The sequence below is a fragment of the Sminthopsis crassicaudata genome, chromosome 2 (genome assembly GCF_048593235.1).
Source record: "Sminthopsis crassicaudata isolate SCR6 chromosome 2, ASM4859323v1, whole genome shotgun sequence".
NCBI classification, from domain to species: Eukaryota; Metazoa; Chordata; class Mammalia; order Dasyuromorphia; family Dasyuridae; genus Sminthopsis; species Sminthopsis crassicaudata.
In genome coordinates, this window is record NC_133618.1 from 617,379,961 (window position 1) to 617,398,899 (window position 18,939).

At 38.7% G+C, this 18,939-nt stretch overlaps 1 protein-coding gene across 12 annotated transcripts in view; it reads right to left on the minus strand.

Annotated features, from left to right (window-relative positions):
• Positions 1 to 370: 370 nt before the first annotated feature.
• Positions 371 to 18,939, minus strand: part of MYO9A (myosin IXA) — a 274,357-nt gene continuing 255,788 nt past the window's right edge. For 10 of the 12 annotated variants that reach the window (XM_074296171.1, XM_074296170.1, XM_074296176.1 and 7 more), the window contains 5 exons: positions 18,370 to 18,493; positions 17,038 to 17,091; positions 7,453 to 7,655; positions 6,428 to 6,570; positions 371 to 5,357 (listed from right to left, as the gene is read on the minus strand). In XM_074296171.1, coding sequence (XP_074152272.1) covers positions 4,885 to 5,357; positions 6,428 to 6,570; positions 7,453 to 7,655; positions 17,038 to 17,091; positions 18,370 to 18,493 — 997 coding nt within the window. In that variant the 3' untranslated portion in view covers positions 371 to 4,884. The remainder of the gene's footprint in view (positions 5,358 to 6,427; positions 6,571 to 7,452; positions 7,656 to 17,037; positions 17,092 to 18,369; positions 18,494 to 18,939) is intronic. The other 2 variants (XM_074296173.1, XM_074296169.1) reach the window with 1 other exon arrangement.

An 18,939-nucleotide genomic window follows, 5' to 3' on the forward strand; every position in this document is an offset into this window, starting at 1 on the left:
GGTTCCAGAAAAAGTCAGACTTTAACCCCAGGCTTATTAATTAGCACATCCTGGAGTTGCCACAAATTTTCATTTTAGATAAGAGACCAAATGGAGGTCGATTACAGCCCTTTTTCCTTCTCTCTCTCCACCAAATGTTATAAAAACAAACAAAAAAACAAGTACAGGTGAAAATGTCATCCTCCATCTTGGTCATCACAGAATGAAATCCTTACATAGCTGGTCTCAGGGATGGGGATTGTAAGCATAACAACCCTCACCCTCCCTCAAAGTTGTAAGTTCCACCACACCTTCTCTTCTCTTACAATGTAACCAGGAAGTTATGGCAGTTCATGCTTCAGAGTCGAGAGAAAACAAATCGCTCAGGATATTGCTTTAAGCTTTGTTCTTTAATAAACCAGGAGTTATTTGTTCATAAAGCTGGTTTTGTACAGCCATACAGGATATATTTAAGAAATGACAGAAATTGCACTTTACACATATGAGGCCTTGTTCCCCAAAAGGGGGAAAAGGAAAAACCTACTGACATGGAATTAGAAAGTGCCTGTTGACTGCATTATGAGTATAATCCAGCTCTGTGGCCAAGGTAAATCATTCTGTGTGTTTGTGTGTGTGTGTGTGTGTGTGTGTGTGTGTGTTTATTTTTTTCCTTTGTTTTTAAACAGGTAAAATTTACAGAGTATGACAGGATAATATATCCCTTTACAATATATACTTTGTTGTTTTAATTTACACTCAGCATACTTATTATAAATTACTTTAAAAATCCATTAAAAATAATATAATAATCCACAGTCCGTGCTCTTTCCCATGGTAACTACAATCACTTGGTACAATGAGTGCATCTTATTATATGGAAGCCTGTTTCTGACCTCCTTTCTTAAGAGAGGACCAGAAAACCTGCTTGTCAGTTAAATACAGACTTCTGGAGTCTTTGTTCAACATAGACAACAAAGAGATGAAACTGACCCAGGCAAATTTGGTCGTTTTAGACTATTTCCTTGATGATTCAAAGTGGAGATGGTAGTGGTAGTGGGATCCCTTTAGTCAAAAGCCAGGAAAATGTTTAGAAATAAGGAAAACTAAAGGACTGGCCAAACCCAAACCAACATCACCCAAGGGATTTTGTGAAGAGGATGCTCTCCTTGAATGGGGGTAGGGGAAAAATTCGAAGGAAGCAGAAATTCTGAAAAGTGGAAATAGCAGCAATGTACAACCCTTTAATAGAAGGTGGGTCTGTAAAGGCTTTGTTGAGTATCCAGTGAAAAGAAATATCCCACTCTTGAGTCTTTTGCCTAATTCAAAATTGCACTGGATATGAAAACATTCTGAGAACACTGTATATTTTACTTCTGCTGGGAAAAAGGAAAAATCATTTTACCCACATGGTTTCTTTTAAGCTAAATGACATGGCAGAAGTGGAATGGATTCTTTATCTGCTCTTAACAGAACTCTTGTCCTCCTGCCATCACTAGGGAGAACAACGCTGAATTTTAAGCCCAGGGGTGGGGGCAGAAGAGCAGCCCTCCATCCTGCTGCATAGCTCTCACAGTTATTTTCCCTGATGAATAAGAGGGAGCTGGGTGGCTTGGTCAGTCTCTAAAGTATCTGCAGGTGGCAACACGAGGAAAAACAAAACAAAATTGAATTGGCCATTAGTACACAGACTTAAAATGGGAGGAATAAGGACATCACCCATTCTAAAATTTTTCTTGGACAGTAAATCCTAACTGGAACATGTCACTTTTCAGAATCAGGCCTAAAGTTATATTGCTGTAGTTGGTTATTTCAGTCTGACCACATGGCTCCACTAATTTCTGCCCAAGCTTCCTCGGCATGAGAGAAAGCCAGGTAATGTTGATGGAGGAGCCGCTGTCAACTGGTCTCAGCTATCAACTACAATGATAGTAATTTTAAACTACAGAGTTTTAAATCTGGGCTCTTGGTTGGGGAAAAGAGCTGGTGTACGTGAAGCCTGGAAAGATCAGGGGGTTGTCACCCCACACTACTACACTAAATAATTAAAAATGGAATGGTAACAAGGAATCATTAAAGGAAAAAAAAAACAATATAGGATGATCATGTGTCACTGATATAGATCATATTTTCTGATGTGATTTAAAAATGAAATTTCAATTTAATTTTCTCAAATTAATGATCTCTCAATTAAAAATGGAAACTACAGTGTAGCAAAAGTTAAAACCAGGCCCTACTTGAGACTGAAAAGTTAAAAAAAAAGAAGTTCAAGTAGTTATGGCATTGCCAATCATACACTTCTTTGATAGCCAATAAGAGTCCTTCCTAGGGAAGATTCTGTTTCCTTCTAAGTAAAGACCTATTCTCCACTCAAACACCAATCCCTATTAACCATTCCAGCTAGTTATAAAATGACTAGAAATCCATCAATCTGTCAACTGTAGAACAAATTTGTTTTATTTGATCCAAAATTAAGAAAGAGGTCCCTGGGAATAAAATTATAAATTACTCTTATTTGCAATTAGCCTCTTCTTATGAAGTGACCTATGTGATAACATTTATCATCTAAAGAACATATCATCAAATGGGAAACATGCTGGCAGGTTAGTCCCAGGTCTAGGAGGAGTAATAAAAAGGGATTCAACATTTACAGGACTTACAAGTGGGAAGGAATGGTCACTCAGGTGAGATTGGCCTAGGAGGAAAAATGGGTCATTTTCCTCATATGAAAAGGTTCTTAAATTTGTTTCCATGGAACCTTATGAAAAAGGATACTCTGTGGGGAAATTTAAGACATCAGTACTTCTAGAACGACATTTGGAGAGCCCACGGCAGCCACTATGTGAGAACAGAGTTTGTTGTCTCCTATCTTTCCTCAAGTAAGGGGCCAAACCCAGCTCCAGGAAAGTTTGAAAAAATTCAGACTTTCAAAACTGTTTTTCTAAGGGGGTCAAATTGAATATTCAATCATAAGTTATTCTATTCTGGAGTTTGAAGTCTTCCTATTCCTATCAGAAATTCCGGAGAGCATGAGAGAACAGTGAGCCAAGAGTCTGTTACCTGTAGCTACTACACTGGAATGTTGGTCCAAAACTGTTACCTTTGTTGCACAGCATCAGCCAAAGGTATGCTATTTTTAAATGGTGGTCACAGAATGCTGGGTAATGTGAGAGATTTGGTCTCATGATAGGTCTTCATATCCAATTCATGTAAGTATTACAATAGTGCTGACTAATGGCATGTCACAAGGCAAAGTTAGGAATAAACCAACCCAGACATCAGATTATGGATGGCAAATTCTTTCTCAGAACAGTGCATATGGTAGTTAGACAAATTGCATTAGGAACTTCAAAAATAACATTTTCACATATCTCAAGAAAGGGTGTCACAGTTCAGTTAGGTGAGCACACCATTTCTCACACATAAATAGCAAAGACAAGTTTTATAATCTCACAAATGCTAAGTTTAGGATAAGGGCTCATCACAAGCTGTATGGGAACATTCTGTGGTGAAAAATAATGGCATTACTTTTCCCAAACACATGTATAAGAGAATCTTGTCAATCCTGATGGCCCATGATTTCTCCCCTTCTCTTCCTCTCTGTGGGAAAAAGTTTCATGGGAAAGAGGTCAAAGAGCCACACATACACAGACACACACACATACATCTATTTCTACATGTATGTATATGTGTATGTGTATATATATACATATATATGTATATATATAAGTATATATATATATATATATATACATATTTACAGTAAACTTCAGCAACCAGAAAATTAATAAAAATAGCTTCAAGTAGTCCTTGTGTTTTTGTTTTCATTTGTTTAATACTGATGATCTGAGGAAAAAGAGAAAAAGTTAGTTGGGTCAGGTCACATTTTTTTTTAAAAAGTATTTTCCTTTTGGCAGCTTTTTATAACATTTATTCATGCACTATTGCATATGGACGTTTTGGAAGATGTAATTAAACAGTCACACTGTTTCTGGTGGGGGTAAGACTTTCCTGATAATTTCCCCACAGAGTGAGTGTGTTAATACGTTGTCTCTTGTTCAATGATCACTAGATAGGGGGCAACACAGAAAGATTTATGATGTCTACTAATAAAATATTAAAAATTATTTTTAGAGGAACTTGGTTCTGCACACCCAGGGAACATGGGAATTATATGGCTATTGAAAACTCGGCACACATGTATTTGGCGCAAACCAACCATGAGTCAAATTAGCATTGGTTATTCTGACATCTTTACAATATAAAATAGAATAAAATAAAATTAATTTCTTCTTTCATTGCATAACCCTATAGTATGCGAGACGTGCTCTGATTGCTTAATGGAAACAAGAGCTTTTTAATTTTCACTTGACAACAATGTGGAGTGCATTATAAATAGTGTGGAGTGAAGGGCTCCATCTGTTTGTTTTAAGTCCTTGGAAAAGTTTAAATCAGTTGCAGCTTCTAAGTACCCCCCAAATAACCAAAGTCTACAGCCTTTGCCTTTAGGGTCAAGAAGAGTGGACCTGTTTCTTAGAGGTCCAACAGGCTCACAACACCACGTTTTCTGCCTTTGCACTCCCTGTCTCCCGGGCCACCTCAGACAGTGGAAGATGAATGAGGAATGGAGAAGAGGCAAGGACAAAGCACCGCAGGGGTAGTAACTGGTTAAGCTTTCCCACAGTTTTTTGGACCTCAGTTCAAAAAAACCAATCCTGGTAGGTCCTGGGGTCTCCCCAAACTAAAACAGCTAAGTCCGTCTGGCTCCTCCATCCCACTCTCCCAGCAGGAGGCAATGCTCAGGCAGGAGGCAGGCTAGCTGCTGGCTGCTGCTGCCTGTGACGGACGGCTCTGGGAGAGCTTAGTGATGGGAAAAACCTTGAGACAAGAGCATATGTGCTAGCCAGATTAGACCATATATTCGTTGTTCCCATAAACAATCTGCTGCTGGGGAGCGCCACAGTCAGGGTCCACATTTCTCTTGGGATTCACCCCTAATGTCCCTTCAGGAAGGTCTTTGGTTTTCTGGGGTGAGTTTTTCACATTCTTGAGTTTTTGTTTGCCCTTTGCAGAGTTGAATGTGCCTCTGCTAATAAACTGAGGCCTGTCTTCCAGGGTCCTGGCCTGGCACAGAGAACCTTCCACTGATAGACGGGACTCAGTGGTCTCGCCAACTGAAGCAGCTCGATAGAAGGGTGATTTGGAATGGATTTGAAACCGCTTTCTGGTCCCATGAGAAAAGGCCGTATTGTATGAGGACAGAGAAGAGGCAGCAGAATCTGCTGAATCTAGAGATTCTTGTTGTTTTTTCAACTGCCTTCGCAACTTTGTTGATGATTCAGTCTTGGAAGATTTCAGAGAGCTAAGTGCTAAACTTCTCTCTAAGGCAAAAAAAAAAGACAAAGTCAAACGGTTCTCTTTAATATGAACGATCACTGTCATAAAGAGACTTTCCCAAATTCCTATTACAGGTGAAGCTAGACAGATGTATCCATACTGGGCAGAGTGAACAAGCCTACTCACTCCCTGCCTCCAACTGATAACCCTGGCAGTGCCGAGGCACTCACCTCACTTCCTGGGGCACTTCAGGGACCCAGTTATGATGTCATCCTCTCCCCCAGGGGCATTTAATTTCTTTCTCAGATATTCTAGATCAGACAATTTTTGATGTTTTTCCAATTTTTAAACTATGGCACAGAGAAACCATTTCCCCTTTAAAAGTTGCCTCACAGGAGGTTTAATAGAAGAAATCTCACTTTGAAATCTAGGACCTGAGATCAGTAGAAAGTTCTTTTAGCACCAAGAGGCTACAAACCCTGCTGCTCAGAACCCCTTTGGGCCATCAGAACATCTTTGGGCCCTGTGAACTTGGCCTCCTCCTCCAGTCCTGGACTTTCTGAATAATGATGTGGGAGACAGCAATTCCATCCCTTTGGTAAAACATGGAAGACCCTGAGTCTGGTGTTGTCCCTGCAGGCTGTGGGTCCCCAAGGCTTCCCCATGACTGGGACTTTCAGCGCCTGTTATGCTGAAGCCTGAGGCCTGCCATCCTCTACACTATCATCCTTAATGGCTTCTGGGCCTTCCCCTTCCCCTACAGTAGAACGATTGATCATTTATGCATGGCTGCCCCCCATTAGTGCATGAGTTCCTTAAGAGAAGGAACTGTCTTAATTTTACTATAGTGCTTAGCAGAACAATCTTGACACACACAGAAAATGCTTAGTTAATTCTTTTAAAAATTCCCTTGTTCATTCCTAATTCACTGTTCATGAGCACCGCAGGTGCTAAGATCAAGAAATCATTTCAAACTGGGAAGGATAAGACAGATGGCAATGTAAGTACACAGCTGAAAGGAGAAGTCTTGGCTTTTGTCCTGTGATGGGAATCTCTATCTCTTCAATGATCAAATACATAGGAAAAAAATACAAAATCCAATTCCCTCATTTACCTGTTTTATCAGAGAAAGCTCCTTCTGAATCAAAATTCAAATTCTCAGAGCTATCAGCAGTCCCAATAGAGGCTTCAGACTCCAGTGTTTCATCATCTGAAGCCCGGGGCTCCAAGGCAAGCATCTCAAATGTTAATTCTTCCCTGCAAAACCCAATCAGACCATCAGTATTCAGGAAATTCTAGGAAAAAGGCCCAGCAGATGTGAGTACAAATGACTAATGCTACTCATTCATATAGTTCAGACAGTGAAAAAGACTAATACTCTGAAGCAAAGCAAGAATAATAGGGGGGGGGGGGGGGGAGAGAGGCAGGGAATGATCTTTCTCTCTTCCTCACTCTCCATACCCCATTCTTCTCCAGTCAGGAGCTGGTTAACAGTAGACAATTTGTCCCTGATCAGTCTATTGTTGCTCACAGGACACTTGTTAATAAGAAGGTCCAAATTTTAGTGGAGTTTGTTCTTTATTCTTGATAGAATACTTGCACTTATTCTTTCTGGGTTTAAACCCTGAAAATAGGTTCACAAACTTGCTGTTCTCTCCTCAGACTTGCTCAATGTTTTGTCCATGTTTAATTGAAAGCTCGCTAAGCAAGACTGTAGAGGTCAGTAGAAGCACAAGGAAAAGAATAAGTGTCAAGAGACTTGGTGCCTCATCCTCCTTCTGCCACTGACTAGCTATACTTGGGCAAGTCATCTTCTCTGGGTCTGTTTCTTTATCTGTAAAGTGAAAAAGTTAGACTACATAATCTCCAAACGCCATTTTATTTTGTTCCCCTTTTAGAAAGGGAATGTTGACAACCAAAAAACCACTTTTAAAGCAGTCCAGTTATGTGGCCAATGAACACCAAAGGAACAACTCAAAATACCCGGCTCAGAGAAGCAAAGGGACTGGTTAATGTTAGAAGTCTAAGGATCCAGACTTGGGTGTCCTGATGCTCACCCCAAGGCTGACTCTACCCATTGCCTTCACAGAAGGACAACATTAAAATAATGCTCTTTCCCTTTCCACTCCGGAAACTCACTTTTCTTTCTGTAAGTTCTCAATCTGCTCAGTCAACACTCTCTCTTCCTGCTGCATGGCTGCCTGCTGTTGCTCTGTGACATCCATCTCTATTGCCTCCTCATTAGTCACAGGTTCTTCTGGGACTTCAGACATGGAGGGCAGTCGGACTGCAACTGGAGATGATGGGCTTGGGTAGTTTCCCTTACGAATACGCCCTTTGCCCTGCAGAGAAAGATCCACATAAAAAACTTCATGTCTTCACTTCTTTGATCAGAAAGGTTAGGACAATGAGCATGCTTTCAGTCCAGTGGATGAGCACATAAATTGTCATTGGCAGGGATTTTTAGAATACTAGGACAATATCCACTAAACACAAACATATTGACATTTTATTGCAAGAAGTCCAAGAGAGTGGAGGGATACTATAACATTTGGAATTTTTTTCTCTGAGGCAATCTTGAGTTGTGTCTGAGGCTGAATTTGAACTTGAGTCCTCCTAATTCCACAGCTAATATTTTTTCCACTGTACTACCTAGGTGTCCCTGACATAGGCAGATTTCAAAAATTCTTTCCCTATGACCCACATGAAATTTATCATATGTACTAGCAAAGCATAACCCACCATGGCTATATGGCACAATATATATCTTGGGTATAAAGGTATTCATCTTAAAATTTGCAACATTCTATCTACATCAAGAAAAGTAATCCCTTAGAGAGTGATTGCCTTTTTGTATGGCTTATGAAAACATACCAGAGGGGAATCCTAGGGAAGAGAGCATAATAATGATCTGTATGTGTCTCATGCTCACTTTGAATTTGGCTTGGCTAACAACAGATTTGTCTTGACTCCATATGTTAAATGTACATATATATTTACAACAATGGTGAAATGAAATATGTTTGTAGTTGTTTTTGCTATGAAAATGGAGGAAGACAGATTCATCTTAGAAGATTTATCTTTGTTTCCCTCCATTATTTTTCCCAACTTTGAGTTTTAGTGAAGAATAAGAGTATAAGGACTGATTTTATTTGTCAATTGTAATGGCATCTCAGTTCACTTCAATGTAAATGAATAGAAACAAAGGAAGAAATTCTATGAGGATTTTATTTTTACTTCTAGTTTTCTAGAGGTGAACTTGTGACCAAGATGATAAAAATGTTTTTAGACAGGAACCAGAAAGAGCAGACTGCACTAACTTGCTTAATTCAACATTTCGTTTTATTAAGTGCTTATTAAATGAAGGGCATAATGTTAGATGTGAGGAATACAAAAATGAAAAACAAGTCCTGTCCACTGGCTTAAGAATGACAGCTGCCCACAAGAGACACTTTTTCTTTCTTTCAATGGCTGCTCAGAACCCATTTGAACCATCTGTGAAGTAGAAAGTAGAACCACCACTGCTTGACTTTCTTATCCAGCTCTGGGTCATTCAGACCCATGTGGATTGTCTTGTCTGCTCACACTGAATGTATGACATGGGAGACATCAATTCTATTTCCTTTTGGTAATATGGAAGACCATGAATTACTCTCTGCTTTTGTCACTGAAGAGCAAGTAGGATAAATTAAGGGCAAAGAATTCGCCTCACCAAAGTGATAAATATCTGAAAGGAAAGATTACTTTCAGTACAAAACTTATCTCTGTCTGTAATGTGATATACAAAAAAGTCTAGAGAAATAATATGAGTAACCTTTAGGCTTATTTGGTGTCCACCCTAGGCCAGCCAACATTTAGTAAAGTCCTAGGCCATGGAATCAATAACAAGTTTGACGATGACATAATCTTTATACTGACAGTGTAAGCAATGGACACTACACCAACACTGATCCAGATGATGTAAGAAAAATAGAAAGATAGAAACAAAGTACTAAGTGAAGCCTAGGAGGAAGGGTGTTATTGATACGGGGAGCAGTGAAAACTTCAAGAAAGAGATGGAATGTGAATTGAAATTTAAAAGATGGGTAGAGATTCAAAAGATAGGGAAGGAAGAAAAATCTTTTGTTTTAAAATAGATACAGCAGCACTTGGGCTTTAGGAAAATACAGTAAAGATAACTCACTAGATTGGATGACCTCAGATTTTCAGATTGGGGATCAGCCACTGACATAAGTACCTCTTATAGGGGAGCATAATCTGTCAGAAGGATAGGCAAAATACTGCAGAACCAATGGAGATAGAGTACTCCCTACTCTCTGGTTCTATCCCAGACCTTAACAGTTAAATGAAAGAAGATGCCTTTAGCTTCAGTGAGATTTTATTCAAATTCTTTTAAATAGAAAGTGACTAAGTTACCTTATTTTTTACCCTTCTTAATTAATTTCCTCCCTTCTTTAAGAGTTTTACTTTAGAGAGAAAGGGATCAGATGGCCAAATGGTTTATAAAAAGGTTGCTAAGCTACTCTGAGGTTATTTGAGTCTGGCTTCCAGTCAAGTATTCAATCTCTGAATGGTACCATTTTGACCAGTTGAGGATACATTTTCAAAAAAATTTAACTTAGTTTACAAACTGGATCCCAGAAAATGTTTATATTTAAAAAAGGAAGAGGGAATCTCTTTTATATTTTCAAAGCAAGCATAACTATTTTAAAGTAATATTTCTGAAGGCCTACTATAGTTTGTTTCAGAGAAAGCAGCCCTTTCCCTAACATCTCAGTATTCTTTATGAGATCTGAAAGTTCCCAGTGCAAGTAGGAAGGGTAGCTTAAATATTTTTCCTGTTAAAAGTCTCCTAAAAATAATAATTCACTGATTAATTTCACTCATGTGCTTTTCTCCAATTGATGATTATAGCAACTCATCTATACTTTCTTACTATGAGACACTTTTGTCCATATCCTTCTATAGACCTTCCAAAGGAGGGGCCACCACAGATCCTCTAGTTCTCTTTATAAAGGTAGTATTTCAAAAGCTGTCCTACTAATGATCCTTCATTTCTCTTACTCTCACCATATTACCAGATCATCAACTTAAAAAAGATTATATATCTCTATATTATCTTTGATACTACCGTGTGTGTGTGTGCTCCTGTTGATTGCTTCTGGCAATATGGTGCTGCTGCTGCTGCTGCTGCTTTACATCCAGTGTACTCTATGGATGGCCACAATTTGGATTCCTTAGAAAATTTTTATATACTATGATTTACAGCTCCAGAATTTTGATGGTGTTTTCAGATGAAATTTTGTTTTGGGGAGAAGCTTGGAAGGGAGAGGGAGAGAAAGAGTGTGTGTGTGTGTATGTGTAATTCTAGGAAGTGTAAAAAAAAAAAAAAAAAAAAAAAAGAGTCGAAATATAGGAAATCCAAAGTGAGATCAAGAAGGGTTGATCACCCCATCCGCAACTGAAGGTAAAGCGTGTCCCAGGTACAACCCATCCCTTTTGGAACTAAGGTTTGAGGAATTAGTAAGCCAAAGAAAATTCCCACGCAAGTATTAAAAAATTATTGTAGATCCAGAGATATCCTCAAAAAAAAAAAAAAGTGCATCTAGGACAATTTAAATCCATAATTACAAAAACTTTAAGGGGAAAAAATAGATTTGCTGCAAGGACCACATCAATCCTTAGAAGAAATGAAGCAAAAGATGAAAAATGAAATGAAAGCTCTGGAATAAAAAACTGATAGCTTATAATAGAAAGTGGTAAAACTTAATGCAAGTAATAAGACTTGCTAAAAACTGGAACAGACTAAACAGAATTTAATGATTTCTTGAGACCATAAGAAATATTGGACCAAAAGAGGTTGAAAAAAATGGAAGGAAGCATAATTGAAGAACTGTAAGAATCCTAGAAATCCATGAGAAAAAAAATACTGGACAGTTTTATGAAATTATAAGTACCATCCAGATCTGTAACAACCAGAGAACAAAGTGCAAATAGAAAGAATTCATTGATCACACTAAGAAAGTAACCCCTCAAGGAAATGTCCTAGGAACACCTTATACAAAATCTAGAATTTCTAGTCAAAGAAAACTTTTTGTAAAAGTTATCTAATCAACCAACAAGTATTAAGCACCTATTTTGTGTCAGTCTCTGTGCTAAGTACTGGGGATACTGGTACAAAGAATGAAACAATACATGCTCCCAATGAACTTACATTCTAAAGAAGCAAACAATAAGTGAGAGAGCATGGAAAGGAGGGAGGCAAAGCTGGGAGCAAGAAGAAAGAATCTTGGTAAACTTTTTAATACAAAATCCCTTCCCTAGGCACCACCTGGTAAAGAAAGCCTGAAATGTGGCAAATGGAAAGTAAAAGCTTATAAAATGTGGCCACTATTTACCTGCTGCCCATACTCATACCACCAAACCCCCAACTTCATGGTTACCTTATGTATACCACACTAGACTGTTCTGGAAACTAGAGCATTTTAACTTTTTCTCTTGCAGCACTTTAGTTCCAATATTAACTTTTTGTAAGGTAGGCGTGTGTGTGTGTGTGTGTGTGTGTGTGTGTGTGTGTGTGTGTGTGTGTGTGATAAAGTAGGGACAGGCATATTATTTTCATTGTGTAAAACTGAGCCTTACAGACCAGTGACTTGCCAAAGGCCTGACATGATTAGTTAGCAGTGCTGGTACTAAGATTCTGCACCACTATTTTTTTCACCATACTACAATGTCTCATAAATTTGGTGCTTAAATACAGAAGTGTCATAATTAATATAACTTTTAATTTCAAATAATTCTAAATCAACAAGCATTTTATTAAGTATCTAATATTTACAAAGAGGTTTGTGTGTGTATGTGTGTGTGTGTGTGTGTGTGTGTGTGTGAGAGAGAGAGAGAGAGAGAGAGAGAGAGAGAGAGAGAGAGAGAGAGAGAGAGAGAGAGATTGATTGATTATAAAGACAAATAAGACATGATCCCTTCTTTCAAGGAAAGGAAGGATCTCATTTGGGAAAAAACCAGTCCCAAACTATTAAGGCAACTTGGAAAAGAGCAATGTCTAGATGAAGTACTATAAATAAGATTTTATGAGTAATTTGAGAAAAGCAAACTGGCTGAGGATGGCAAAATAAAAGAAGGCTTCACTAAAGAAATAGCAATAGTCTCAAAAGATAGCTACAGGAGGCAAAGGTATTGACTCCCAGCTCTAGTCATATGGTGAGCTAGGGGTAAATCTGGGGAATGGAAAAGGAGTCCTGCTTAGGTGAGGTACACAATATCTAAAGGGGTGTGACATCAGATAAGTCTGGAAAAGTGAGTCAGTGCCAGGTTGTAGAAAGTCTTGAATGCCAAGCTACAGAGTTCTAGAGATCCTAGGAAACTACTGAGGATGTTTCAACAGAATAACATAATATATCTTTGAAGGACAAAAGTCTAGTGTGATAGAAATGAGGGCCTGAACTAGGTTGCTAATAGTGAAAACAGAACCGAGAAGAGAAATATGAAAGCCTTTAGAGATAAGAGGAAAAGCATTGAGAATGGGAAAAGTGAAAAATGATGATAAGGTTTTCATCTTTAAAGGACAGAAGAATGGTATCATGAACATAGAGAAGGAAGGAGGCATGAGAGGCTTTAAGGGAAAGATAATGAGCTAGTCTGGGAAAGAAGTACCTTTATGAATCATACTCTAGTGAAAAATGAGCATATAAATCTACCTAAATCCCAAGAAGCAGATCTGCTGTTTGCAAGGTAAGTGAATATTCAGAACATAGAAGCTAAATGTTGATTTCTACTTCTGTTCCAAAGTGCACAGGGAATTTATCATCATAATCCTATTTCCCAGATGGTATCTTAGTAACATGAGAACTGTGGAGTGAAACTTACTCTGCATCTTTTCTAGGGTTGGAGGCTCTCCAGTTTTAGAAGTAGTGCAATTTCTGCTAGAAGAAGATTGATTCTTTGCATATGGGTGAACGGAAATTAGCCAACTTGTTCTAAACCAACTAGTGAGTCCCTGTGCCCTCTTCTCTCACCCCTCCTTTGTGCTGCTTCCCTTTTTATTCCACAGGGATATTATTTTGAAGAACTTAATGGCTTTCAAGTTGCTAGTGAAATTGATAAATCTAAATGGAAAAGAAGTCCTTAGGAGAAAGAGAACAGGGAGAAAAGGCTGGAGAACTGCCCTCTTTCTAGATCTCATTCACAAGTGGGTTTTTGCCTTATTTTAAACTGTAAGATCATATGGAGAGTTTCTTCCTTTTTCATTTCAGGATGGTGAAATAAATGACTGCTATAACCAACTAATCAGTCAACCAGCTTACTATGCCAGGTACCATGATAGATAGGAAGGTTATAAGGACAAAAATCAAACAGTCCCTGCCCTGGAGAATCTTCTATTCTACTAGGGAAGATAAGTACTTGTACAAATATCTGCAAGGTAGCTATAAAATAAATATAAAATAAAAATAAACTTTTTTTTTTTTTAAGGGGAACGGGAGGGAATCAGGAAGGGCTTCCTGTTGAAAGTAATGTTTGAACTAAGTTTTGAAAGAAATTAGGGAAGCTAAGGGATACTGGTTGTGAGGAAGAAGTACATTCCAGCTGTAGGAGACAGCTACACTGCAGCATGGAGATGGGAGAAGGAATAAGACCAAGTAAACTAGTTTGTTTGGACCTGATAGCATCTAGATTGAGGCATAGATGAAACATACCAAGGTAACAAATAAGAATTGTTTTAACTACTCAGTTTTTCCCATTTACTTGAAAATGTATTAGTGACTTATGGTGTGTTTAATTTTCAATATGAAATTATATCATTTTAACCCAAAATTCAGATATAGAATTATCCTTTATTTTAAAAATCATTAGAATTAAATGTGATTTATCATTATTTGTATAGTCAAATTTCTTTGAAAATTAAGAGTTATTCAATTAACTTCTTTCTCTGCCATAGTATAATATAAAAATATCAAGGAAGTTAATTAAACTTAGTGGAAAACAGCTAAATTTTCTGAGATTAAACATGTAATTTTGCATTTATTTTTAAAAATCATTTTTGACTAATCAACTATTCCTTGCAAATTATGCTTAATTATGTTAATATGATTTGAAACTGTATAGTTTAAATCTGTGGCTGACTCACTTTTTTTTTTTACCCATACAAAGTGGTTCCCAGGAAGGGAAGTACTGAGTCAGTCCATATCTAGTATCCTCGTTGAGAAAATGGCTTCCGTGTCCTCTGCTGCCCACAGTTCTTCACAGACACTGCGAGTATTTGTAGGAAAGCTGTGAGAATTCCTTTTTAGATCCAGTCATTGATCAATACTGGTAGCAGCCTAACTAACTTTCAATTGAAATGTCAAAAATATGCTAGAACTGGGGCTGGGGAGAGTTTTTTGAGAAGAGTTGAGGAATTAGAGAGACAAAGGGGAGAGGAAAGTTATAAGGAGAAGGGAGAATGAGCAAGCAGAGATGGGACAGGTCCTGATGCATCTTCATTTCTTTAACCCTGCCCTTCTAATACAATCTTCCTTTCCCTCTCCATCTGCTTCCTATGATTTCATTCTTTCTATATTAACTTAGGACTTGATACTGATTCTCAAAGGCAGTCCTGCACCTGGCTCAAAAGCAAAGCCAGGACTGGTTGGTGGGCAACCTCCGTTCCTGATGAGGGCCAAACATCCCTAGGTTAGAGTCGAGTTACAGAGTATGACCGGGGCTGGTCAGACCAACCCAACCTTGGGGTGCTTGGCCGTAGGTCAGGCACATCGGGGCGGCCTCTAACTTTATGCACTTAAGTTGCTTCGGGGCTAATTCCCCTCTGCCTTGCTCATGGAGCACAGTGCCCTCTCTGATGAGGGCATGCCAGACTGGGCAGCCCTGTGCCGGGTTTCTCATGTCACACAGTCGATTCTGAAGTTCTGTACTGGCATTGCTTCTCTTGACCACCCTGTAAGTGCTCGCCCTTTGTGAGATCTCCATAAAGTAAGTCTTTTTGGCAAACATACATTTGGCATTTGAACATTGTGGCTGGCCCAAAGGGATTGTGCTCTGGGGACCAATGCTGAAATGCTGGGCAGTTTGGTTTGAGAAAGGACTTCAGTGTCTGGTTCCCTATCCTGGAGATAATCTTCAGACTCTCTCAGATACCTCAGGCCCATGGAGAGTCAACTGGGAAAAGCCCAGTAAGAGCAATTGTGGGCAGGAGTCACAACCTGGTTCCTGCAGGACTTTGGAGTCACTTAGGCTCTCTTGGTTATCAGTTTTTTTTATCTGTAAAAGGGCTGGGCAGAATGACTTTCCAAGGTCCTTTCTAGCACTAAATGTATGTTCCTATGAAATCATCTGCCTGGGAAAAGGCCTTAAAATTGTAACTAACTTCAGTGACATCTTCCCCCCCAAAAAACTTTCAGAACTCATCTCTTTATTCTTATTTTTTAAATGATATAGTGTGTATACCATATATGTTGAAAGGAGCCTTGTCTACTATGTGGCATTTTTACTCTTTCCACTCCATGGTCCATTTTTTTTTCCCTCTAAAGAAACACAAGTCCATCGTCCATCTGCAAGACTAGGGATGAAGGACTAGAAGAATTTGAATAAACTCTCATGTCCAAGCCTAGAGCTAGGCCGTCCATTTGTTCATTCTTGTCTAACACTGTTGAGTGAAATCTGTACCATTCTAATTGTTAGTCTAGTTTTCAGTTACTTTTCAGAGTCCCATCACCAGTCTTGGAGACATTATCAAAACCAACAATTAAGAGCTTTGTCAATGTTGCCTGTTATGATAGGAGAAGGGTTGAGGGTGAGATGGATCTGGAGCACGGGATCTAATGGGAGCAATGCTTACTAAAAAGTTTATTTCTGTTCTTTTGCAATTTTCAACATTTGGATTTAATATCCATCTATTTCCATCAGTCATTTAGTCATTCTTCAGTTGGGTCAGACTCTTCATGATCCCATTTGGAGTTTTCTTGACAGAGGAAATGGAATGCTCTGTTTGCCATTTCCTTCTCCAGCTCTTTTAGAGATAAAAAACTGAGGCAAACAAGATTAAGTGACTTGCCCAGGGTCAGTTAGCGAATACCTGAGGCCAAATTTGAATTCATGAAGATAAATCTTCCAGATTCTAAGCCCAGAGCTCTATCCACTGTGCCACCTAGCTGTCCTCCATCAAACAGACCAAACAAATAAATGGATTTTATTCAATAAAACCATAAGTAGGATAATAAAAAAACAAAAACAAAAGAAAACCTGGGAAAAATATGGGCAGACAACACAGGAGTTATGAAAAGGGAACAAGAATGGAAGAGTGTAAAAGTGTTAAGACTATAGTATAGACAAAAGGTAAAGGGGGAAAAATAGTTGATTAGCCTCTACCTTCTTTCTCCATAAGGTAGGAACCTTCTAGCACCTGAGAATATCTCAAACAAGGGATGCTTAAGTTGTTTTGGTGATTGGTCCATACCCATGGTAAAGTAGCAGGGGAGTCTGACAGACTTTGAGGGCAGTCCAAGAGCCAGTTTCCATTCCTGCCATTCAAAGCCCTCTTCCCCCTTTTCAGGAGACCTTGCCTTGCCAGGGGGTGAGGATGGGGGCTGAGGCCTTGGGCTGCACACAATGTATGGACAATCATGAAGGATGACCAAGCGGTACAGCTCCCGGATGAGTGACATGCAAGGATGTAATGCAGCCGTGATACACTACAACATGTTTAATACATACCGGGATTGGATTGCGGGTTATGCTCATAAATCTAACTGCAATGAGTACAGGTTTCTGGATTAGAAAGGACATGAAAAGGAAAGCAGAAGGTTAGAGTACACATCATTCCCCCTCGAAGAGAATGTTTAGTCTTTGAAAGTCATGGATCCATCATCTCTTTGCAGGACCATCAACAAAGCACAGCTGGGCTAGATGGTCTGCAAAGTGACTATTGCATTGGAAAGGTGTCTCCCTTTTCTAACTGCCTTGTCCTAGCTAGGACTCTTAAAGTAATGCTCTTGAAAGAAGAGCAGGCCTCAGAAATGGCTTCCCTTTTTCAATGCAACTTTTGCTCCATTTCCATGACATAAATGTGGATGGTGTCCTGAGATTAGCCGGCCTTGTCTATCTTGCTGTCACAAGAAAGCACATGCAGATGTTTGTGCATTCAATACACATAGACTGAGCACCAGTGAGAGAGAAAATGGATCTAGTTCCACACCAACCCAAGGAATGACTGTGAATCTGTGGAAGAGGGAGTGATCCTTATTGCCTCCTCCTCCCATTAAAATGCAGTCAGAATGAGGAGCAATGGGAAACAAACTGGATCGACTTGTAGTGACATCAAGCACCTTTGGGTGGTGTGGCTGGCCTGATCATCATTAATGATTTCTTTTGAAGCGGGTTAGATGCGCTGAAAAATGGAAGTGTGTGTGGAAACCCCATGCTCAATGTTTCAATCTAGGGGAAGTATGGTTAGTTTTTCACATTCTTAGACACTGGAATTTATTAATGGTTTAGAATGAGATTTTCTGTACCTCACTGGAGATCTCAGATCTAATAAGAAGTAGCACAAAAAGAAAAAAAAAAAAAAAAAATCCCACAATACATAATACTGTATTCAATGTGCTGAGGTATTGAAACTGCAAGAGAAATTCCTACTATTTTAGAAGTTATTTTTAAAAATAAGAGCAATAAATATTAAGTCCTCTTTCAATACATAAGAATTTTAGAATAGAACTTCAAAGTGACATTCGCTGGGATCAGACCCTGGAAAGAAATTCGGGGAAGATTTAGGAAGGTTAGTTTTATGAAAATGAGAAAAGAACAGAACTGATTTACAGACTTTACCAAGTCTGTCCACTTTACACAAAGCTAACTCAAGAGAAAAAGTTAAGATGTCTACAAACCTAAAGCTTTTTACAGAACTAACCTTTTTTTTTTTCCTTTTAAAATACAAGTTATCTTAGAGCTCACTAAAGAGGATTCAGAGAACTGCTCTCTGTTTCATTTTAGAGAAAACTAACAATATATGCAACTATTTCTGAGACTTTAGGGTCTCCTACATCTCACCATTGATCGTCGGATCAGGGATAGCCTGGTCTTGGCCTTGTTCTCAGCAAACTCCAAGCTGTTGATGTCTTTGAGACGGGCTTTATATTTATTCATCTGTTCCACAATAATTAGCTCCACACAGCTAGAAAAAGAAGAGATGAATGTATAATTAAAACCTCAAGATCAGCCAAGTTGGCGTGAAGCAGGACTTGGAGCCAGTTTTTGGTGAGGTATAAAGGGGGCCTTAGATGGAGTGGTTCTAGTAAAACTTTCAACTGAAAAATAAACTATAAAGTTAAGAGTTTAAGGAAGGTTAATATAAGATTTTCTAACAGTCCTCTGGGAAGAGTCAAAATGAGAACGGACAATCTGAAATGTTAAGAATATTTTCTGAATTTGTCCTTTTCTTGGGCTGTGAGACAGATATAAGTCATGGGGCTGGGAATGAATTCAGTTTTAGGGAAGCAAAAAGTGTATACAATTTGGTAAGAATGAGCTGTCAAAAAATTATTGGGAACTACATGTGATCCCAAGAGAGTGTGTAATTTCAAAATGATTTTACTAAATAACTGATATAAATAAACTCTC